The sequence below is a fragment of the Prunus dulcis genome, chromosome 6, assembly GCF_902201215.1.
Source record: "Prunus dulcis chromosome 6, ALMONDv2, whole genome shotgun sequence".
Classification (NCBI taxonomy): Eukaryota; Viridiplantae; Streptophyta; class Magnoliopsida; order Rosales; family Rosaceae; genus Prunus; species Prunus dulcis.
The window spans coordinates 1246555-1271873 of NC_047655.1; the positions used below are offsets into that span (position 1 = coordinate 1246555).

A 25319-nucleotide genomic window follows, 5' to 3' on the forward strand; every position below is an offset into this window, starting at 1 on the left:
TGTGGACAATTCTTACGAAATCGTTGCACTTACCACATAAATAACTTGGATCTAATACTATGTTAGAATGAGAACATCCAACCTAAAATTATTAATTGTCAGTGAATGAAGAGGTGCAAGATATTTTACACTCTTTATGTTAGCTAGACTTTCATCTCTAATGTGAGGCCATTGACCAAAAAAGACACGTGGGACCGAATCCAAATATTTACATACATATAAGTTCATCCAATTGATTATGTATATATTCATAAGGAACGATCTGGGTGCAACCCATAGACAACTAATGTGTTATATCTTACAACTGGAATTTATTTTTGTTGATGTGCACAAATAACATTCACATTATTGAAGTAATACAAATATGGAATGAGTTATCATCTGTTACGTACAATAACTATAATTTGATTTGTTCAATATTTTTTTAGGAAACTTTTGAACCAATGTGCTGAAACTTTTGGGTATCTTTTCTGTCCATCATTGTAATCCACATAGTTGATACCAAATCGAACACTGTATCCAGAACTCCACTCAAAGTTGTCTAGTAATGACCATGCAAAATATCCCTTCACATTGACACCATCCCTATACAAAAGGATAGGAAATTTCAATTGCACTTAATTCAATGTAATGATTAATTAACTTAAATGTAAGAAGGGTAGAACATATAACTAACACATTATTTGTTAATAAGAACTTACTTGATTGCTCTTTGAAGGTACGAGAGGTGATTGTAGTAGTAGTCCACTCTCTGGGTATCATTAAGGGCTTCCTCAAGTGATAATTTGGGATCATTATACTCATCAATGCCTACAAGGTGAAATGTGGTGTCATTTAGTTTTTACATGTACACTTTGGAGCATTTAATTGTATTTTACAACTATACATGTGAAACATGGATGAAGAAATTACTGAAAGCTTAAAAATAATTACCATTCTCAGTAACGTAAATTAGTGGATCATCATACTTTTTCTTTGTATATAGTAAAAGATCTTGAATTCCTCTTGGATAAACATATAGCCAGTCTGAAGCAGCCTGCAACTCGATTTGAAGATAATTGAGATTTTCATGAGTTAAATTTTTATGTGGAAAACAATTAATCATCCAAATGCTAGTAGCTTAAGCTATTAATTTGAGAAGTACCTTTGGACCAATTGGGACTCCATTACGCTCAACTGCCACAATATATATGAATATCAAAATCTAATTAATATAAGAAACTTACATTGCTCAAAATGTTTAATTTTTCAATTTGTACTCACATGATTGATTAGCACGAGCATCTGTCAAGTAGCTTGCGTTTACAGAATTATGTTGGGGTGCATAGGTTGCATAGTAAGCAGTGTAGTAATTTAACCCAAGAAAATCAAATGACCCCATTACCACTTTGGATTGTTCTTTTGTAAACTTTGGTAATCTGTTTCCAACAAGAGATCGCATGCTGTGAGGATAGTCACCACTTGTCAATGGCTCCATAAACCTAGAAATTAAGACATGGAAATTCCAAACACGAACTTAAGATTACTTAAAGTATTTTTAGCCAAAAAGTGTTATATCCAGTAACTGAGTTTATATACTTGCCATCCAAACATAAAATCCAAAGATCGTAATGCAGCATTTTTATGGTGCTTTGCCTTAGAAATCGGCACAAACCAATGTGACACTAGTGTTATTCCTATCACGCCTTTTTGAGATGCCTGCACATTTTTAACATTGATTTGGTTGATTAGACTACGCAAAAGGTACTATATTTGTTTATCCCATTGTACAACTTAATATTAGTGAATTAAACACGTTTAATCTCATTAGGATTGAATCTTGTCACAAAAAAATAAAAATAAATAAATATGAGTTAAAGAGGACCTGATATTTATCTTTGTACACTTTTACAGCAGCTGCATGAGAAAGTAAGGAGTGGTGTGCCACCAAATATGGTTCAGTAGCCGAATCCCCGCCAGTGCAGTTTAAGTTTTGCCAATCAGAACATCGTCCTGGTGCCAAACCCGCGCTTGCATAACCACCATTACTATAGGTCCATGGCTCATTTAATGTGATCCAGTGCTTTACCCGATCTCCGAATTCCCTATAACAAAGTTCTGCATAGTCTTGAAAATGATTGCTGTAGGAAAAATTAAAAATCAATATTGCATGCAGATTTGAATTTCATACATCACAGTAGTGTACATTGAACTTGATGGTCGTTCCCTTACATAATATGAGGGCTTAAGAAACCACCATATTCATCTTCTAAGACTTGGGGAAGATCCCAGTGAAAGAGTGTCACAAATGGCTTTAAACCTATATACATACATGATCAATATAAAAGCAAATTAAGGTTTTGATCAAATGTGTCTTATGAGTGCACATAACTCCTATTATATATTTGCTGTAATTAGGGTGAGATGATATACGAGATTAGGCAGTTGTATTACCATTGTGTAGGAGTTCATTGATGAGATTGTTGTAGTATTTGATTCCTTCTTTGTTAGCGCCCCCAGTTAGTTTTCCATCTAATAATTAGAACAAAACAAGCAAATAAGGAAAACTTGTCTACATTAGAAATTGAAGTTAAACAGGTTAAACTATTTATTGGTTTCACAATAGAGCCACATTACTTCAACCAAAACATAAGGAGACTAGTGTATTGTAGAAAACAAAAAAGAATTAAGTTCAAATATGAGAATTGGTCCCAAATTTGCAACCAAATATGAATCAACTTACTCGGTAACAATCTGGACCATGAGATAGAGAACCTATAAGCATCCAATCCCATATTCTTCATAATCCCCACATCTTCCTATATATAATAACACAAGATATTTTAAGAAAGAAGTTAAAAGTTATGGATCTCATATTTTCAATGTCATGTGTTTTCTTAAGTCCCAAAAATTTAGTCTCCCTGAGGTCTAGAAGATAAAGTTCGTGTGTTCTTTGAACACCTTATAGCGGTGATATTCATCATTCGCCACATCTCCATGGCTGCCATCCTTTATTTTTTCTGCAAATATAACCACAGAAAGTTTTAATTATAGATCACCAAATATAGATATTTGTGTTTGTGCTATGGGAAAAAGAAAAGTAAGAGGCTTCATTCTAACTAAGCCGACTAAGAAGTAGTATTAGAATCGGTCAAAGAAAATTCTTAGATCCTAGACTTGGTGTAGTGGACTCAATAAAACTGTGGCTGGATTCAATTCGCACACCAAATCATTCTGAGATGAAACTCCATACATTCTGCCTCTTTAGCTAGTCATATAAAATAAATATGTTTTTATAAGTAAGTCCATTTTATCATGATATATTATATAAAAATTTATATAGAGTCTATTTGGAGAGAAAATCCCAAAATTAGCAACTCATTTTCACAATACCATTTAATTAAAAAATGATAACGGAATAAAAAGACATTATTAGACCATTTTGGATGAAGGATAACAAAATCACATTCCATTTTTTTTTATAAGCGAAAAAAATAATTATTTGATATATAAGTATTAGAAGATTGGTGCACCATACTGAGAAAACTATTTTAGGCCCTTGATTTGGTGTGCTGAAAACTATTTTTAAGGAATTTTGTTATCTATCTATATATATAAAAAGCAAAATACAGATAATGATGAAACATTCAAAATATTAAAAAATGCCGTTGTATAATATAATGAATAACAAAAGAAAAGAAAAACAGATTTAAGAACAAATATTTTAAAGAGGGTATGATTATTATACAATATAATAATTATTTTTTAATAAAACTTCCACTTGGTTTCTGGTTTCTGGTTTCATTCACATATATTCCCCTTTGATACCTATTAATTAGTTTTTTCCCTCCTACTATAATTTTTTTATTATAGCCGGGAAAGACCGGTTTTATGAAGGTCTTGAAACTAATTAACAAATTAATACTTTACTTAATTGCATCCTATTGTAATGAAGGTCTTAACCGTAAGTCAAAAATACGTAATTTCGGTGAAGTAAGGCCTGACTTTGGCTTGTTTAGACATTGGAAAACGTATATTTAATTAATTATATGTAGTCTCCGAAAGGGTTATGTTGACTTAATTATGAACACAAAAAGCAAAAAGCAAAAAGCAAAAAGGCAGTTGAATCCATAAACTGAAGTTTAATAGAAACCCATAGAGGGAAAGCATTACCAGATATAAAAAGAAAACGTGAATTATTATTATTTTTTGTTTTTTGTTTTTTATATAACTTTTAAAGAAAGCGATGCAAAAGAAAACGTTGATTAAAGAAGAAAGAACGAATTAGCTAGTTATTATTTGATTAAACATGCACCTGGATATTTGTGGGTGTAGGTGTCCCATATGCTTGGTCCTCTCCCATCTTCTTTTGCAGCACCTTCATACTGAAATTAATCCACACATAATGATGATGTCAGTGTTCATGCATGGATGCTTAACTGGTTTAACATTGAAATAAAGTCCCAGAAGCACTAACCTGGTAAGATGAAGAAGCTGTGCCAAATATGAAACCAGCTGGAAAACTGCTTCTGTTGAGGAAAGCAGTGTCATAGTGACTTGGTACAAAAGCAGCTTTACTACTAGTCAATGCAAAGCCAGTTAGAAGCAGCACACCTAACACTAAAGACCCAAATTGCATTGCCATAACTGGGAGTTTTGGTGATTTTGATAGTTTGGCTCTGCCTGGCATGGCGTTTATATATAGAGGATGAAAAATTAACGGACAATAAACAATTATAAATAAATGGGTATTTTTCAATAGGTGACATGGACGAATACATATAATAGTCCAACAAGACTATTCTTCCGATATCCGATAAACCAACACCTGATAAAATAAGACTAATCTTCGGATAAGACAGCTTTAGGAAATAAATAACTCACGAAGTAGAAAGTGAAGACACGCCATACATACAATGTTCAAGTCATCTCCTTTATGCTTAATCATACATCATCATTTAACATAGATATATAGAGGTTATAATTTTATGTCGAAGTTTTGTTATCACGGATGGCAAAAATTCCCGTCAGGCTTGGTTCCTGTCTCTAACGGGAGAAGATTTTGGGGAAAAATTAGGGTAGATACGGGAATCTCCGAATTTTAAAAATTCCCAATTGTGGATTGGCTGAGGATGATATTGTTATCCTCATTTCCGAACCCGACCAGATTAGTGATGTGTTTATTTTGACTTAATAAATATATAACATGCAAAAAATTACATCATATTGAGTTGAATTTTATGTTGAGATGATTTTGGTGTTGATAATATGGTTTTATTAGTTTTTATTAGTTTAACTTCGCTGGCCTAGAGTCAACCCTTCGCGATAAAGGTGTGACCTAGATGACACTCTGCGTAAGAAGGTATTTTCCGATGACACTTTGCCGGGTAAGAGTCAACCTTTTCATAACAGATTAATGTTTGTCGGGACAAGCTACCTGTCCTGACACATTCTATTTGTCGCGATCTTTAGTCCGGAAAGATAATGTTTTTGTAGTGACTTCTCTATTTCATCATGATATTGGTTCTCAAAGAAATGCAATCATGAAAACATTATACCGGAGAAAGAGAAACTTTATAACTTTTGATATGGGACGTGTTCATCTTTAAACAACACATATATGTGATGACAATGTTCGATATTGGGACCATTTTCCTTCTTTAATTATGTCGTAGAGTAGGTTTCAAGTACTCCAATTGGGAATGTGGATGACACTGTGTCTCGCATTTGCAACTAGCATGTACTGCTGGGATATGGGTAAAATTAAATTAGTTTAGGGGTACCAATTAATTATACAAACACGTGTGAGCGAGAGGGCCTGAAAGTCCTTTTGTGAGGCCATGAAAACCCAAAGGTACACATAATTGATCTCATCTTGATTTGAAATGGTCTTCAGCTGCTTGAATTTTCAAAGAAATTAAAAAATGCTTTGAGAATTTTCTGTAGATTCACCAAAAATAAATAAAATTCATCACTGCATGTGTTTATCTTATATTTGTTGTGGAAGGCATATGATTTTATCCTTTTTGGCGCTAGATATTGTCGGATAGGCTTTCCACGGTAGCTATAAGACTTGTTCAATCAAATATTAGATGAACTTGGCACCTAGGTGGAAGGCGTAAATAAACTCTCCCAACAAACTAATTAGACACTGACAAAACTCTTAATGAACCTATTCTAAGATATAACTAGTCAATTACTAGTCATGAACACACAATCAACCAACACTTCTCAAATACAAGCAGAACAATTAATTAACCATGAAAATCAATAAGAGAGTTGGGTGACACCCAAAGCACTCGGGGATCCTTTACTAAAGGTTTCTTCAGTACTAGCAACAACTATAGTGAAAAGTGTGTGAATATACATTGTGGAAATCCAAGAGCAACATAAATAGTTTGATTAGGCAACTAAGTAGAGTAACACATAAAACTGTTCACCCAGAAACCCACCACTAAAAAAACTGAGAATCATCATCCGGCATAAGCTCAAGGATCCTAGATCCATTAAGTAGCAGTTGTACCTTCCTAAGCAATCTTCTTCTCCAGGTCAGAATGCTTGCAACTAGTCTATTATGAAAGTGACAGCTTTCCAAACAAAAAGTGTTTAATTTGGGTGCAATTATCTTTTTTTCCCATTGAAAGTATTGATATTGACAACACATATAATGAAAATGTTCGATATTGGACCTTTGGTCCTTCGGACCGAGTAATTGGGAATGTGGATGACTCGGTGTCTCGCATTTGCAACTACCAGTTACCAAGTAATAATGAAAAAACGTGCGAGGGAGTGGATGACATAAAATTGATCTCATCTTCATTTGAAATGGTCTTGATGAGCTCCTTGAATTTTCAAAGAAATTAACCAAAAAAAAAAAAAAAAGGCTTTGAGAATTTTCTGTAGATTGACCAAAAAAATAAAATTCATCACTACATGTTTATCTTATATTTGTCATGGAAGGCATATGATTACTAGCGTCAGACCAATTTTTGAAAATTTTGGTGTGGTCACCCTTCTAGAACAATTATTGCAGGAAACAGAAAAAAAAAAAAAAAATTCTTGAAAACAACTGGGTCAGAGAATTAAAAAAGGAGATTCACTATTATACTCAATATAAGAGCTCAAATTATATAAAAAAATAGACTTTAGAAACACACCCAAAGCCCATTTACAGCATAACAAAGAGGCTTCTAATTTCTTATAAATTACAAAACTGCCATCAATTTCTTAAAACAAGCCAAACCCCAAAACCTCATAAAAAAACCTAAAACACTCAATAGGGCATCAAAGTAATTTAATAATCAAAATTAAATTCATTAGGGCCAATTGTCATTTTTTAGAGTTTTTTTTGTTTATTTTTAAAAATTAAATGGTGTATAGTTGATCTATATCATTTGTGCTAAGAATAGGTATATGACTAAATATCTCAATTAAAAATGTTTGTGCCAGCAGATAAGCTTTGTATCTACGTAGTCTGGATTTGAGAGCTAGTGTCTCTTCATATAAAATCACCACTAGATTTTGAAAATTCGAAACTTTGAATCTTCACAGCCTCAAATTTAAAAACTTCCTCAACTTAGACAAAAGAAAAAAATAAATTAAAATATAACCATGCCACGTCATGATACTGGGAAATATGATAAACAACTATAAAAAAATGTAAGATATATTAAGATTAAAAATTGTCCCTGTGAAGTTTTTCTCGAAGCTAGAGATTAGAGATTATTATAAGATCATTAAGGAGAAGTTTGATTTGCAAGAAAATGCGTTTTTTTCCATACTTGATAAGTTCAAGATTGGAACGATTTCATGCCCTCTAGAAAAATGAGGGGAAAAAAAATAAATGCCATGGACAATTAAAAACAAATTTATTGTTTCTAATTCCTACACAAACCAAATATGAAAAATAAAGTAAAATGATAATTTTTAGTTACTTTCCTTACATTACCGAATATGAGAAAGAGAAATAAAAATTGATTTTAACATGAATCCCCTCTATGATCCAAACACCTCCTAAGCGTAAACACACAGTCAATAAAACAAGTCAATTTAATTTTTATAATTTTAAGAGTAACTTGTGTGTCTAGTTGTTCTTAATTTTCCAGTATGAGTTAATAAAATATATAATGGGACAAATAATCTTTGAATTTTCCTGACCTCAATTGCACTGAGAAAATGTTTATAAAATTTGAATTCGTGGCTGTTGAATAATATATATTATAAAATAAGACCTGTACATGTCCGTTTGAAGTTGATATCCTATATACCGACAAATAGAATCTTTTTTCGTTTTGAGATGGACAAACAAATTAAAACGTATTTAAGTTTTTATTTACTATAATGATCCATTTGTCATCATGTTTGTCTTGGTAGGCAAACTTGTATATTCCACACACACGTTTTGCTGAGTAACGTGGTTCACGAGAGAGAGAGAGAGAAGAGGAGAAAAATTGAAAACCAATGCGAGGTAATCAAAGTTTTCAAGCCAATATTATTGAATGATTTTGCTTCATCAGATAAAATTTATTATAATTTTGGGATTCAAATTTTGCGTAAACAAATTTGACATCCCTCACATTATTGTCCACAACAGCATCTGCATTATTGAAGGAAATACAAATATAGAACCAAGACCAACAATAACTCTAATCGGCTTTCTTCACTTCTAGAGCCAACCTTTGAACCACAGTGCCGACTTTTTCGGGTACCTTTTTAGTCCATCGTTATAATCAACAAAATAGAGACCGAATCGAACGGTGAATCCAGAATTCCATTCAAAGTTGTCTAGTAATGACCACGCAAAGTATCCCTTCACGTTAGTACCGTTTCTGTAAACAAAGATCCAAAGACAAATAAAACCAAATGTGTTAATGTCAATGGAAGGATTCAATAACCCAAACATAGTCTTCATTAAATAAACTTTTTAATAAAAAAAAACTTACTTGATTGCTGCTTGAACATAACAGAGGTGGTCATGGTAGTAGTCAATTCTAACGGTATCATTAAGGGCTTGCTCAAGTGATAGTGTGGGATCATTCAACTCATCAACGCCTACATTATAATGTGCTTTAAGTAGTCTTAAAATGTGTTTTGAAACATTGATGATGTAATAAATAAAGGCTAAAAAATAATTACCATTCTCCGTAATGTAAATGAGTGGACTATCATACTTATTCTTTATGTAGAGTAAAAGATCGTAAATTCCTTCCGGATAAATATATAACCAGTCTGAACCAGCCTGCAGCCCCATTTGAAGATAAGTAAGATTTTTAGGAGTTGCATTTGCATGTGGAAAATCTTAATTTCTATATTATGCTACCTAAAACAATTAATTTGATACGTACCTGTGGACCAATTGGAACCCCATTAAGCTCCGCTGCCACAACAAATATATAAATATCATAATAATCTAATTTTCTAAGAAACTTAAATTGTTCCAAGTAATTACGGTTTTCAATTTGTACTCACGTGATTGATTAACGCGAGCATCTGTTAGGTAGCTTGGGGGTACAGAATTGTTGTGACCTGCATAACTTGCATAGTAAGTAGTATAATAATTTAGTCCAAGAAAATCAAATGACCCGGCTAGCAACTTGGATTGTTCTTTCGTGAATCTTGGTAATCGAGGACCAACAAGAACTTGCATGCTGTGCGGATACTGGCCACTTGTAATTGGGTCCATGAACCTAAAAAAACATGGAAGTGCCAACCATCAACAAACTATTATACAAGTTATACTAGCTAGTAAATTTTATTTTCATAAACAAGCATTTAAATACTTAGAGTTGGTATATAAATTAATATTAATATACTTGCCATCCAAACATAAAATCCAAAGCTCGTAATTGCGCATTTGTATGGTGCGTTGCATTAGAAACTGGCACAAACCAATGTGACACTAGTGTTATCCCTATCACGCCACGTTGAAGTGCCTACATGGGAACATTAGCTTTTAGTTGATTTAGAGCCAAAAACATAAGGTACAATCTTTGTATATCTCGATATACAAAGTATTAATTTCCTCAGTACCCAATATTCTAACCAAAAGGTAATAATTAACCGGACCTGATATGTAGTTTTGTACAAGTCTACAGCATTTGCATGAGCAAGAAGGAGGTTGTGTGTCACCAAATATGGTTCAATAGCTGAATTTCCGCCAGTGCAGTTTAATTGCTGCCAATCAGAGCATCGACCCGGTGCGAAGGTCCCAATTGCATAACCCATGTTACTATAGGCATATGGCTCATTCAATGTGATCCAGTGCTTTACACGATCACCAAATCTCTCAAAACAAAGGTTTGCGTATTCCTTAAAATGCTTGCTGTATATACACAATTCAAAATATATATGTTATGGTAATATTTATTTGATTAAATACTGATAATAGAAATTTTCACTTACACAATTTCAAAGCTTAAGAAACCATCGTATTCTTCTTCCAAAGCTTGTGGAAGATCCCAATGGAAGATGGTCACAAATGGCTTTAGACCTATATATGCATATGCATACACAATCAGTAAAAGCAAATTAAATTGATCAAATGATATTTTACGAGGCATGCCAATCATTGATCCTTTAAGATGAGATGATTCACCTTTGAGTAGGGTTTCATTGATGAGTTTGTTGTAATATTCAATTCCAGCCTCGTTCACGCCTCCACTTAGTGTTCCATCTAATAATTATAAATAAAAGACAATAATAAAAAAAAACAAAACTTGATCTACCAGTAGAAGTTAAAGTTAAAAAAATAGACCTTGAAATTTGACTATGATATATATAATTTGGTTAAATTCTTTTAATTAATTCTTTTCATAATGTTGGTTACGTAGTACTGAAAAACTTACTTGGCAACACTCTGGACCATGAGATAGAGAACCTATAAGCATCCAATCCCGTATCATTCAGGATATTTACATCTTCCTATACATAATAGCACACAAGATATATAACTATGAGAAAGAAAATAATAATTGAGGATCTCATCTTTGATCCCTTATGTTTTCTTAAGGCTCACAAATTATGTGATTTTGAAACCTGATAGCGGTGATATTGATCAACTGTGACATCCGCATTGCTCCCATCCTTAATTCTCTCTGCAATTAACCATAGAAAATTTTGCTATTTAGAACGGGGAAATCATATCATGCACTCTATATTAAAAGCTTGCCATGTGTGGCTTGTCCATGGTAAATTATTATTATAATAAATACATGAAGTAATATTATGATACGAGAGAAAAATAATATAAGAATTAAAATTGGTTTCCTTCGAGATTTACTCATTAAAACTTTCCATATACTTGTAATCCGTGCATCCAAATCATTAAGGCATCTAGTGTCCCATTGGTGTTCATCAGGAAGGGTTAAGCATCCAGGCCGAACCCGGTTTATGGAATTTTGTATCCTCATGTTGTGTTTCCTTCATCTGAATTCTGAACCTAGCTAGCTAGCTAGGAATGGTGATGGAATTTTTCTAGGGTTAATATCCACAGTGTTTCGGTCTTAATGATTTGGATGCCCCAAAGCCTCTTACGAAAGCAGAAGGCATGCGATTTGGAGAAAGCAAGCAGAAAAAAGAATGACGCCTGCAGATTGAGTTAGTTCAATTTTCATATTTTAACCCTAATGGATTGTTTGATGAGAGACATACCTGGATATTGGTGGGTGTAGTTATCCCATATGCTTGGTCCTCTACCATCTTCTTGGACAGCACCTTCATACTGAAACGTACACACAAATATACGTGAGAGTACGTACACAGTAAGGATGTCAAAATATTCATGCATGGATGCTAATTGTTCTGGCATTGGAAGAAAATTAAACTTAATTAGTCATACGAACCGCAAAGTAAATGGTAATTAAGCTCTTTAAGAAACTGACCTGGTAAGATGCTGAAGCCGCGCCGAATATGAACCCTGTTTCGAAATTGGTCCTGTTGATAGTGTCACAAACAACTGGTGGATCTGTAGCAGCTTCGCTATTTTGCAATGAAAAGCCAATTACTAGCACCAGACCAAAGAGCAAAGACCCTAATTGCATTGCCATAAGTAATTAAGGGGCTTTTGGCAATCTATCTGGATAAGTTGGCTCTTCCTTGCATATTGCATGTCCTTTATATAGAGGAAGCTCTGCGTACTGCATCCGGGAATATATAATAAACAATTCAATAATGCATTTGTAAACACAACTAGAATTCAAAAAGGTGTGCTGATCAGGTCCTTCCAAATTTAAGAAATTCTTCTGTGATGGTTCTTAAGCCTCGTGATAAACAAGTAATATTGATTATTAAGATTCGTGATAAGATGCCTCTGCAATATATTTTATTTTGTTAGATCTATGATAGAATGGTCATTTAAAGCTAAATAAGTGACCTGAATCGGACTCTCTTGTTAGTCCATGATAAGTGTGGCACTCTTCCTCTCCTGGGGTTTGTCCCATGAGATTGTCTTAGAAAGGTTTGTATGCCTTTGGTTCTATAAATAAGTTCTCTTTCTTAAAATAAAAAGCTAAAACGTTTGTCATCTAAGCAAATTGCTAAAGATAATTTTCTTTTAGTAAGATCGTATGAGAGATTGTTTTGTTGAAACACAGCCATCGAACCAGAATGGGGTCAATGAGGAGGGACAAAACTTTGTTATCAACAACGGGCAAAGGGGCGCAGAATATGTCAAGGTCCATTTGTTTGTGACGCAATAAAGTATTTGATCTCATCTTCATTTGAAGCAGTCGTGAGCTCCTTCATTTTTCAAAGAAAAGAAAATGGCTATCAGAATTGTCTCTGGAGTTGCAAACAAAAAGTCAAAACTCCATGATTATCACGCATAGATATTTATTTATTACTGTTTATTATGGAAGCCATAACTTTGAGTTAAACTTATACGCTAGCTATTTAGACTTGTTCAAGCAGCAGTATCCTCGATGTGAAATTTTTCACACAAGTCTTTTTGTTATCTAGCTAATATATTGAATTGAATCACTGCTATATGCTATATAGAAATGCGTATCTAACTAACAAGTTAAGAAATTCTGTATATTTACATATTAAGCATTGGCTGTAGCCTGTATGAAGGTGTTATGTTATACAAAAGATCTTGGATTCTTGGGTTTAATTGGGTCCAGTAAGTCATCCCGCATTGGTACCTTGTAAAGACAAAGAAGAACTAATAACTCACTATTACCAACATCTATAATGTCCTCAACTTAATCACCTGTATAGTCTGGCATGTGTGAGGTTTTATACAGAACGTCTCGATGTTATTAGTAGTAGAACCAGTTGTTATATTTGTATTTTATTTTTCCAAGTTCTTGATATAGGAGTTTACGTTCTTCAGCAGTTGATTATAGTATTTACTTATGTAGCTAAATCAGATGGTACGCAAAAATAAATTGATATATTATCTTTTAGGGAGTGGCTTGGAGAGAATTCAATTATAGCTTGCATCTGCATGTGAAAAATTTTTAAATGATAAATTAGAAGAGTTAATTATAGTATATTAAATATAAATCTCTTTCTCGAGAGCGATTCTTTTTCAGATAAGGACTGGGAGGGAATTGAAATAATCTAAATTATTCAGCACCATTGAAAAAAAAAAAAAAATCTAAAATTACTCAGCACGATTAAAGGGACATGTTTCCAATATCAAACAATATAAACAAAGAAGTGTCATTCCAACTATTAAAAAAAAAAAAAAAAACTATTTTCCTCGTATTCCAACTATTAAAAAAGCTATTTTCCAGACATATGTGAAAATTACAAATATAATATATATATATATATATATATATATATATATATATGCAGAAGCACCGTCGTATAATCCGGCAGTATTATACATGACACAACTGTCGTCAATTCTCCATGTTCTGAAAATTATTATCAATTATCCTCGTTCTTCATTCATACAAAATTTAATAGAAGCATTTAATGTCTGAATTTGTTTTTTCTCTTGCTGTTTTCTCCTAATCCTTTCGACTAGCTAACAAGATTAGAAATTATATATATTATCATTCAAAAAATATTAATAATTAAGCATTGGTTTGTGGAAACTAGATGTATATGAAGATAAAATGCCATGAGGAGCATGAGGAACGTATATACAATTGCAAAATATATTAGATGAAATATTATTTTAAAAAAACTAGGTTTGTACGTAGAGCCATGCACCTAAAAATGAATCATTCCGGTAAACTTGGCCTTTTCAAGAAGAGTTGACATTTTTATAAGTGTTTTGGTTCACGAAAGATTCAGAAGTCCCATGCTATGTTGTCAGATATGATTCAAATTAATGTTTAAAAAAAGGAGAGAGAGAGAGAGAGAGAGAGAGGCCATCTCAAAATTTTGAGACTTTGGTTCAATCCAAAATATAAAAGATAAAAGAGATGCCTTGGGAAAAAAGTAACCAATTCACGTGCTTCTTATTGCTGAATATTTCGGAGTGCATTCGCATTATTGAAGGAAATACAAAGAGGGAACCAAGGGATTCAAATTTGACATCCCTCTAACATTATTGTACGGAGGTGCATTCGCATTATTGAAGGAGATACAAAGATGGAACCAAGACCAACAATAACTATAGCTTGATTTCTTCACTTCTTGAGCAAATTTTTGAACCACTGTGCCGAGCGTTTTTCATACCTTTTTAGTCCATCTTTGAAATCTACATAGTTGAGACCGAATCGAACAGTGTATCCAGAAGCCCATTCAAAATTGTCTAGCAATGACCATGCAAAGAATCCCTTTACTTTGACACCATCCCTACACATACAAAACAAAACAAAACAAAACAAAAAAAAAAGAATCAAATTCGTTAATGTCAATGTAAGGATTCAAATTCAATATCCCAAACATAGTCTTAATTAAATAATTTGTTAATCAACACTTACTTTATTGCTGCTTGAACATAACAAATGTGGCGATGATAGTAGTCGATTCTATCGGTATCATTAAGGGCTTCCACAAGTGATAGATTGGGATCATCCAACTCATCAACGCCTACAATATAATGTGTTTTCTGTAGTCTATAAATATATGTTGAAACATTGATGGTGCAATTAAATAAGGCTGGAAAATTACCATTCTCAGTAATGTAAATGATTGGATCATTATACTTTTTCTTTACGTACACTAAAAGATCGTGAATTCCTTTTGGATAGACATATAACCAGCTTGAGCCAGCCTAAAACAGCATTGGAAGATACATGAGATTTTTAGGAGTCAGATTTGCATGTGGAAAACAATATTTAATCAATCATACTATACTAATGGCTTAATTAGCTAACACTTGATTTGATGTGTACCTGTGGACCAATAAGGACCCCGTTAAGTTCCGCTGCCACACCATATATGAATGTCAGAATCTAAATTTTCTACGAAACTTACAATTTCTCCAAGCAATTAAGTTTTTCATTTTGTACTCACGTGATTGATTAACGCGAGGATCTGTTACATAGCTTGGCTTTACAGAATTGTTGTGACCTGCATAGCTTGCATAGTAAGTAGTATAATAATTTAGTCCAAGAAAATCAAATGACCCAGCTAGCAACTTGGACTCTTCTTCCTTGAATGGTGGTAATCGATCTCCAACAAGATGTCTCATGCTGTGCGGATAATGGCCACTTGTAATTGGCTCCATGAACCTAAAAAAACATGGAAGTGCCAACCATTAACAGAGCATCATCCAAGTTATACTAGCTAGTAAATTTTATATTCATAAATACTTGCCATCCAAACATAAAATCCAAAGCCCGTGTTGCTGCATTTCTATGGTGCGGTGCCTCAGAAACCGGCTTAAACCAATGTGACACTAGTGTTATCCCTATCACGCCTTTTTGAGATGCCTGCACAACAGCAATAGTGTTGGTCGATTTAGAGCCAAAAATATATGGTACAATCTTTGTGAAGAAAAAAAAAAAAACAGTATTAATTCCATTTTGTATTGCTACTTTATTTGACCGACTAATATAGAACTCTCAATTAGGGCCCAATATTAAAGATAATAATCTTACCTGATATTTATTCCTGTACACTTGGACAGCAGCTGCATGAGAAAGGAGGAGGTGGTGTGTTACCAAATATGGTTCACGTGCTGAATTTCCGCCGGTGCAGTTTAGTTGTTGCCAATTAGAGCATCGTCCCGGTGCGAATGTCCCGATTGCATAACCCATGTTACTAACGGTATATGGCTCATTCAACGTAATCCAATACTTTACTCTATCACCAAATTCCCTAAAACAAAGGTCTGCATAGTCCCTAAAATAATGGCTGTATATACACATTTCAAAATATATATGTTATGGTACTATTTATTTGATCAAATAATGAATTTTATACTCATGATAGAATGTCACTTACACAATCTGACGGCTTAACAAACCACCAAATTCTTCTTCTAATGCTTGGGGAAGATCCCAATGGAAGATTGTTGCAAATGGCTTTAAACCTATATATATACAGTAAAAGCAAATTAAATTGATTATATGATGTTTTAAGAGTTTTACATATCGATCATTGATCTTTTAAGGTGAGGTATGCTTTACCTTGGCGTATGGTTTCATTGATGAGCTTGTTGTAATATTCAATTCCAGCCTGGTTTACTCCCCCACTTAGCGTTCCATCTAATAATTTAAAAAAAAACACAACAAATAAGGAAATAACTCGATCTAAAAGTACAAATTATCATTAAGAAAAGTTAAACTATATATTCTTGGCCTTGAAATTGGACTCCATTAATATAATTTGGTTCAACTCTTTCAGTTAACTATTTTATATGACAAACGAATCTTGGTTATAGTGTACAATAGAGAACAAGAAAAGTGTTTTCTAGCAAACAAAAAAGACAAAAAGAAAAAAAAAAAAAACAGAATTGCCATGTGTACATATTGAGGATTATCAACTTACTTGGTAACAATCTGGACCATGAGATAGAGAACCTATAAGCATCCAACCCTATGTTGTTCGCAATTGCCAAATCTTCCTACATATAGTAAGACACAAGTATATATAATCATAAGAAAAAAAAATAAAAAATTGAGGAGCTCATCTTCGATGCCCCTATGTTTTTCTTACAAATTATGAGATTTTTGAACCTTATAGCGGTGATATTGATTAATAGCAACATCTCCGTTGGTCCCATCTGCAATTTTTTCTGCAATTAACCGTAGAAATTTTGACTATATATTAGAGCACAAAGATGGGAAAAATCATATCATGTACTCTATTATGCATATACGTATGTAATACCAACTTGTTCACAACATGCATATACGTATGTACTCTAAGTGATTATTTTTTTTTGGAGGCAGACCTGGATATTGGTGAGTGAAGTTATCCCATATGCTTGGTCCTCTACCATCTTCAAAGGCAGCACCTTCATACTGAAATGTACACACACACATATACAAATATATGTAAAAGTACGTAGACAATGAATGCTTATTATTGGTCTGGCATTGAAAGTAAATTAAACCTAATTAATCATATGACCACAAAGTAAAGAGTAATTTAATTAGCCCCGCAATGGACTAACCTGGTAAGATGCTGAAGCCGCACCAAATACGAACCCTGTTTCGAAACTGCTCCTGTTGAGAAAGTCACAAACAACTGGTGGATCTGTAGCAGCTTCGCTACTTTGCAATGAAAAGCCAATGACTAGCACCAGACCCAACAGCAAAGACTCTAATTGCATTTCCATAGCTAACTTGAGGCCTTTGATGATCTCGGTAAGTTGGCTCTTCCTTGCAATTTGCATGTCCTTTATATAGAGGAAGGTGTACGTACTTCACCTGAGAATAATAATGTTTTTGTAAACACGATTGGAATTCAAAGGGTGTGCTGATCAGGTTCTGCCAAATCGTACGAAATTCTTCTTGTAAATGATTATTTAGTCTCATGTATCTGCATCTGCATGCAGCATATATTTTTTTTGTGCATGGGAAAATCTTTTAAATTTTAAATTAGAAGAGTTCTTGAGAGGGTTCTTTTCGAGAAAAGAACTGGAAAAAAAAAAATATTATTTTCAAACTATTTTAAGGAACCAGTTCTTAATATAAAATTATTATAGAAAAAAGATATTGTTTGCCTCCTTTCTTGAAAAATACTTCTCCTTCTTTCAAATCACGGTTTGACACATGTGTAAAAATAATTCATCAATAACACAAAAATAAAAACTTCTACACACATATCAAACTGCCAGTGGCAAGAATGTAGGAGTTCCTACTTACTGGGGAAGGAATGAAGCATTTTCGTAATTAAAAAAACCAAGTGTGATCAAATCTTAAACCATTTTATGCAATCCAACTATAAAAAACTATTTTCCTGATATCACAGCTGGCAGTAAGGATCCTTTAAGCCTGGGTTTGGCTGGTTAATTAGCCATATAATTGTGAGAATGTGAAGAAATGTCACACATCTATTTCATTCACTGTCAATTAATTTTAGGGTTAAACCTCAACTTCCTTGAAGAATACCCTTTGCACAAGTGCTAACATATAATCCAAGGGATCGTTTGTCACACAAGATTGGCTTGGACCATGGCTTGGACTAAATTTAGTCACATGTTTGTTCTATCTAACCCTAGTATTAAATGGGATTGCTAATACCGGGCCCACCAAAAACACATCCTTAGGAGAGAACTAAGAAACTCATGTGGAAGAGAATGATTAACTAGTCCTATGCTCACCAATGTATAACATCCATATATTATATTGTAATAATAATAACATATATTATGATTATTATTATATACCATATATTTTATATTATAATATATATATATATACACGCATATATAAACACGTATATATGTGTATATATATGTATACATGTATATATTACATATATTATATAAATATATATACTATACATCAGTCATGATCTCTAGGACTACAGGGGTTCAAGAAATTTGTGGTCACTCACCGTTGGATGTAAATTCAACCGTTCACTCACTCTTGCACTCCTTTTAAAATTTTTTTTTAAACCATTGAATTTACATCTAACGGTGAGTGATCACAAATCTCTTGGACTTCTGTGGTCCAAGAGATTGGAACTGTACTATACATATGTATATACAAGTATATTGTTATTATTATTATTATTATATACATATATATACATGTATATACACATATGTTATACATATTACATATATTATATAATATACATATGTATATACACATATATTATTATTGTAATGTATCCATTTATATTATGTATTATAATATACATATATACATGTATACATGCACATATTATTTAATATATATGTATATACACGTATATTATTATTATTATATACCCATTTTATATATTATAATATACATATATACACATATACTATAATATACATATAGACATGTATATACATATATTATATAATATATCATATATATATATATATTATAATATACATATATATATATATATGTACATATATATACACATATATACACATATGTAATATAGGTATAATATATGTGTACACACACACACACACACACACACATATATATATACTTACTTTAAAAAATAAAAAAATTTAGTCCTAATCCTATAGCATACACCAAATGCAGGATAAGTGTTATCCAATTTAGACTAAGCCAAGTGAAGCCATGACAGTCTCTAAGGATAGTCCATGCCAAGACAGTCCTGTGTAACAAACGAGCCTCAAGTGTATTATACATTACAGGCTCGCTTGTTATCCATTCTCCACGTTCCAGCAGTACGTAGCATCTGAAAATTCTACACACATATATTATACACATTAATTAAGCATTGGTTTGTGGGAATTATGTATTTGAAGGTGTTGATTATTATTAAATGGGTGATTTACGTATCGCATCTGATTTTGGGAATTCTTTCAGAATCTCCTGTATGTATATAAAATTCCATGAGGAGCATGAGGAACATATATATAATTACAACATGTATATATGATGAAAACTTGTACAAGCAAGGTGTGTACGTACAGGCCTGCACCTATAGATTAACTATTCCGGTAAATTATTATGAAATTTTTTCTTGCTGTTATATCTCTCAATGCTGACAAGATACGAAATTCTATACACATATATATTATACGCATTAATTGAGCATTGGTTTGTGGGAACTATGTATTTGAAGGTGTTGATTATTATTAAATGGGCGATTTGCGACATGTGATTTTGGGAATTCTTTCAGAATCTCCTGTATGTATATAAAATTCCATGAGGAGCACGAGGAACATATATATAATTACAACATGTATATATGATAAAAACTTGTGCAAGCAAGGTGTGTACGTACAGGCCTGCACCTATTAACCAATATTCCGGTAAACTTGGCCCGTTTCGAAAAGAGTTGAGATTTCAAAAGTTTTTTGGTTCAAGAAATATACTCATAGCACGTTACCTATGTTCAAGAAAGCTGTCCGCACTGTTTAAGAAATCAGAAGTACCGGATATATACTGTCAGATATGATTCAAATTGATGCTTTAGGTTTTTAAATTTTTGCTTCAGTTAAAAATATAAATAGAGTAAGTGTATTGTAGCAAGAACAAAGAAGGAACAAAAAAGGACTGTTATGTACAGTATTTAGGATGATTATCTTTCTTGGTAATAGTCTGGGCCATGAGATAGAGAGCCTATATGCATCTAACCCTATATTCTTCATAATCCCCACATCTTCCTGCATATATAAAATTGTAAGAAAGAAAATAAAAATTGGGGATCTCATCTTCAACGTATGGGGTAATTGAAGTGTGGTACTGGAGTAATATATATATAATAAACAATTTAATAATGAAAGGGAGTAGCCATCACGTGCTGCACGTTTGACTTCGTCCACCCAAAATCAATTAGCAATGAGTGGAGTAGTCCAACTCCTTATAAGTCTATACAAATGGGGAGTACTAGTCCAACTCCTTACAATCCCATGTAAGGTTCTTTTAACTTTCTAAGACATTTCTTCACATCCTCACAGTAATTAGAAAGCTTTGCAATAGCCAATGGGATGTAGACCAATGAAAAAAGGCCTTGACATACCAGTGATCTTATGTTAAAAAATCCACAGCACCTTTGCAATGTGTGCAAGAAACCACCATTCCCTTTCTTAAATTTGGCAATGAAATAAACCTTTGCAATATATTTTATATACTTTTAAGAAAGAAAAGAATGATAATTTAAAGCTAAAATTTTTGCCATCTAAGAAAATTGTTAAAGATAATCTTCTTTTACTAAATTAGTTGAGATATTACCCTTTTTTTTTTTCTTTTTTTTTTTTTTTTTGGGATTAAGTAGGGGACAAAGCCCCAAGAAACAGATTACACACACTGGTCTAAACAGACCAATTTAGAACGAACAATTCCAAGCAGATCATCAACAAAGTTGAGATATTACTTCGTTGAACAGCCGCCTGAGCAAAATGGGTTCAATGAGGGAGAAAAACTTTGTTATTAACAAGGGGGAAAAGGGCGGAGAGTATGTGAAACACACTTTCTTTGAACCAGTCTTGAGCTGCTTGCTTTTTCAAAGCAAAGATTGCAAATAGATTTGTAAGTTGATTCGCAAACAAAAAGTCATTAGTGCATGCTTATCATTCATATATTAATTTATTGTGGTAGGTATAACTTCGACGCCAAAGTATGTACAGTACGGTGGCAATTGGACAAGCAGTATCAATCGATCTGAAAAATCATCATTACTTCTGCACGTAATTTCTTGCTGTTATCTCCTAATGCGTGTGCAGCTAACAAGTCAAGTATATAATTTAATTAAGCATTATATATATATTTGAGGGACGATCTTTAGGATAATCGTATGAATTTTTTTTTTTTAATGATCCAAATCTTTTATTTATTAGGTCTTCATTCATGGATCATTTTTACAAAAACTTAGAGAGAAATTGGAAACCATTTAGACATCTAATTGTGTCTATAAAATCAATAAACATGGTACTAAAATTTGAATAATTTAATTGAGTGGTCAAATGATATTGGATTCAAGAGATTTTTTTATATAGATATGATATTTAAATGAATATCTACAAAATAGACTGTTTGGATTAATAAAATACAATCAAGAGTAGGCCCTACAATGGTATCCCTCAAAGCATCTATTTTTCAAGTCTTCAGGGTTTGGATTATTTGAGGAACACACTTTAGGGTATCCTAAGAATATTTTTTTTAATAATCCAAACCGTCTATTTTTCAAGTCTTCATTCATTCTATCATCTTGGCATTAAGATAGAAAAATTGAAAATTATTAAGGCATCTAATTGCAAGTAATAAAATAGACGAACACGGTGCTTTCAAGAAAAGACTAAAATAACAATCATCTAATAGAGTAGTTAAATGATTTCAAATTCAAGTGATTTTTTATGCAGATGATCTTTGAGAGAATATCTAAAATTAGATAGTTCGAATCATTGAAAAACGATATGTGATGGGCCCTACAAGGGTGCTCCATATATATATATATTTATATGTATAGTATACAACGAGGGGCATGAGGAACGTATATACAATTGACATTCTAAAAGTTTATTAATTAGTTAAGAGGTCATGTGGAGGTCACGTGCTATTAGTTAGCTTGAGCTAAACAGTTTGGTGGTTGTTAGATTGTTAAGCTTCTGTTAAGGTAAGCAAAGCTATACACGAGAACAGATTAAGATTTTCTCTCTTGTCTGATTCTGCTTGTTCTAAACTGCTATCAGTATTGTGCATGTGAGTAATGTTAAATGTTAAATTAGAAGATTTGGCAGTGTGTTTGGAGTGAATTCAAAGCTTTAGTTTTGACATGCATATATCTGCAGATAGAAGCTTTGATTTTAGGCAATTGAATGCATATCTTGATTATCTGGATGATGAATTTTTTTTCTAAAGCGTCCAATCTGGTGACTCCAGCGAAACCTCTACCAACCAAAAATTCGTTTGCTTGGATGCTCAAGAAACCAGTTATCATCCTCTTGTCTCAATTTCCCGTTCCTTATGAAAAGACAGGTCTCTATCTCTATGGCTGCCTTTTCTAAGGCAGTTATCATAGCGCTATATATATCATTTTGATATATAAAAAACCCTTATTTTTATTTTATTAATCATTTATAATTCAACTTTGATACATCAATTTGGTGTACATAGTATTATTGTACATACATACCATCCACATTATTAGAGAGAATACATATATCGAAAGAGGGATATAATATGCTTAAATATATATACATAGTACGATAAATCACTATAATCAAATTTCTTCATTATTTTTTCAGGAAACGTCTGAACCAGTGTGCTAAGAGTTTTGGGTGCCTTTTCAGTCTATGTTTGTAATCCATATAGTAGATACCAAATCAAACAGTGCATCCAGAACTCTATTTATAATTGTCTAAAATGACCACGGAAAATATCCCTTCACCTTGTCACCACGTCTACAAGCACAAAAAACAAGTATACAGAAAAATCAAATACAAGGATGTCAATGTGTTGATTCAATAAAGTAAAAGTAATAAGGCTAGAGCATGGACTTATTTAATTTGTCAATAAGCACTTACCTTATTGCACTTTGAATATAATATATGTGGTGCTTGTAGTAGTCCATTTTAGTGGTATCATTGGGGACTTCCGCAAGTGATACTTTGGGATTATTGAACTCATCCACGCCTATAATGCAATACGTACCATGTAGTTTTAAATGCAAACTTTTCTAGCGCTGAAGTGTATTTTGCACCATATAGATGTGAAGCACTAATAATTAAGGTTAAGAAGTAATCACCATTCTCAGTAATGTAAATTAGGGAATTACAATAATTGTTCCTTGTGTAGATCAAAAGTTCTTCAATTCCTTTGGGATAAATATTTAGCCAGTCTAAAGCACCTTGCACTCCATTTAAAGATAATTGAGCTGTGGAAATACTAATAGCTTAAATTAGTAATTTAATGTGTGTCTTTGGACCAATGGGGATCCCATTATGCTCAGCTGCGACAATATAAATAAATGTCATAATCTAATTAGTCTAAGAAATTAAAATCACTTGAATTAAGTTTTCAGTTTCTACTCACATGAAAATGTAACGCGAGAGTCTGTTGTATAGCTTGAATAACTACTCTTATGTGCATCGCTTGCATAGTAACTAGCATAGTAATTTATTCCAAGAAAATCCAAGGACCCAGCTAGCAACTTCGATTGAGCTCTAGTAAATTTCGATAACTGTCTACCAAGAATGGCTAGCATGCGAAGAGGATATTCACCACTTGCGATGCGAGTGGCTCCGCAAACCTAAAAAGGGAAATTTCCATAAGTATGAAGTTATTACTAGTACAAAGCATTCTTAGTTAATAAATTATTCACAAAGAAAAATTAAAATAAGTTGATATTGTAATTGACAATATACTTACCATCCATACATAAATCTAAAACCCGTAAGGCAGCTGCTTTTTTTTTCTTTGATTCCGAAAGAGGCACAAACCAGTGTTTCTCAATTGTTATCCCTATCATCCCTTTTTGAGATGTCTGCCCAAGGACATGAATTTTGGTTTATTTAGAATGAAAACATGGTAAAACCTTTTTTTTATTTCGGTATTGAAATAATATTATTGATTCGTATAGAATTCTCAATGAATACCCAATATTGCACAAAACAAAAGAGAAACAATTTAGCAAAACCTGATATTTAGTCTTGTACAATTTTACAGAATTTGCATGAGCAAGTAGGAGGTGGTGTGCCACCAAATATGGTTAAGTATCCAAATTGCCGCGGGTGCAATGGTTCTGCTGCCAAATTGAGCATCGTCCCGGTGTGAAGGCCCCGGCTGAGTAACCATTGTTACTGTTGTTATGCAAAAACACTTCAAGACCTTGTCGTTGATGGACTATGCGACGAGACACACACAAACCATTTGAGATAAAACACACACCGAAGAGAGAAAGCAAACACACTCAAGAACACAAAGATTTATAGAGGTTTGGTCTCGTGCCTATGTCCTCTTGGTGATCCACCTGAGAAATTTACTAGCATGTAAGAACAACTTTGGTTACAATCAAGAACTCCCTTAGCTCTCACAAGAGCCCTAACTCTCTTTTCTCTCACCCTTGCTCCAACCCTTTGACGCCCTTGAAAACACCCTAGAATTCACCATTGAATTCTCTTGTGTCCCTCTCTTGAGAATTCTCCCTTGAATTTTCCTCTCTAATATTTCTCTCTTTAACCTAGCTCTAAAAGTCCTATTTATAATGCATATGACTTTTGCTACAAGTTAACTAGAAATAGGAAACTAAAATCCTATTAAATTAGGGTCGAAAACCCCAAAATAATAAGAAAACCAAGTCAAACACACCAAGGATCCGCGATGGATTCGCGACGTCTGCTCGAATGC

At 33.0% G+C, this 25319-nt stretch overlaps 3 protein-coding genes across 3 annotated transcripts; all 3 read right to left on the reverse strand.

Annotated features, from left to right (window-relative positions):
• Positions 1-261: 261 nt before the first annotated feature.
• Positions 262-4624, reverse strand: LOC117630028 (beta-glucosidase 12-like). Its single transcript, XM_034362731.1, has 13 exons — positions 4457-4624; positions 4295-4364; positions 2941-2999; positions 2723-2798; positions 2434-2511; positions 2212-2299; positions 1865-2120; positions 1583-1698; positions 1264-1481; positions 1145-1176; positions 934-1036; positions 702-810; positions 262-585 (listed from the first exon to the last, which is right to left on the reverse strand). The coding sequence occupies exons 1-13, from the start codon at positions 4622-4624 to the stop codon at positions 414-416; spliced, it is 1545 nt and encodes a 514-aa protein (XP_034218622.1). The 3' UTR covers positions 262-413.
• Positions 4625-8470: 3846 nt separating this feature from the next.
• LOC117632934 (beta-glucosidase 12-like) lies at positions 8471-12023 on the reverse strand. The gene is made up of 13 exons (XM_034366575.1): positions 11859-12023; positions 11629-11698; positions 11014-11072; positions 10824-10899; positions 10574-10651; positions 10381-10468; positions 10045-10300; positions 9796-9911; positions 9448-9665; positions 9324-9355; positions 9115-9217; positions 8922-9030; positions 8471-8807 (listed from the first exon to the last, which is right to left on the reverse strand). Exons 1-13 carry the CDS (start codon positions 12021-12023, stop codon positions 8645-8647), a joined length of 1533 nt encoding a protein of 510 aa, XP_034222466.1. The 3' UTR covers positions 8471-8644.
• A 2541-nt stretch (positions 12024-14564) lies between these two features.
• LOC117632935 (beta-glucosidase 24-like) lies at positions 14565-17668 on the reverse strand. Its single transcript, XM_034366576.1, has 13 exons — positions 17504-17668; positions 17282-17351; positions 17064-17122; positions 16876-16951; positions 16515-16592; positions 16330-16417; positions 15984-16239; positions 15700-15815; positions 15397-15614; positions 15276-15307; positions 15052-15154; positions 14862-14970; positions 14565-14733 (listed from the first exon to the last, which is right to left on the reverse strand). The coding sequence occupies exons 1-13, from the start codon at positions 17666-17668 to the stop codon at positions 14565-14567; spliced, it is 1539 nt and encodes a 512-aa protein (XP_034222467.1).
• Between the last annotated feature and the right edge of the window lie 7651 nt (positions 17669-25319).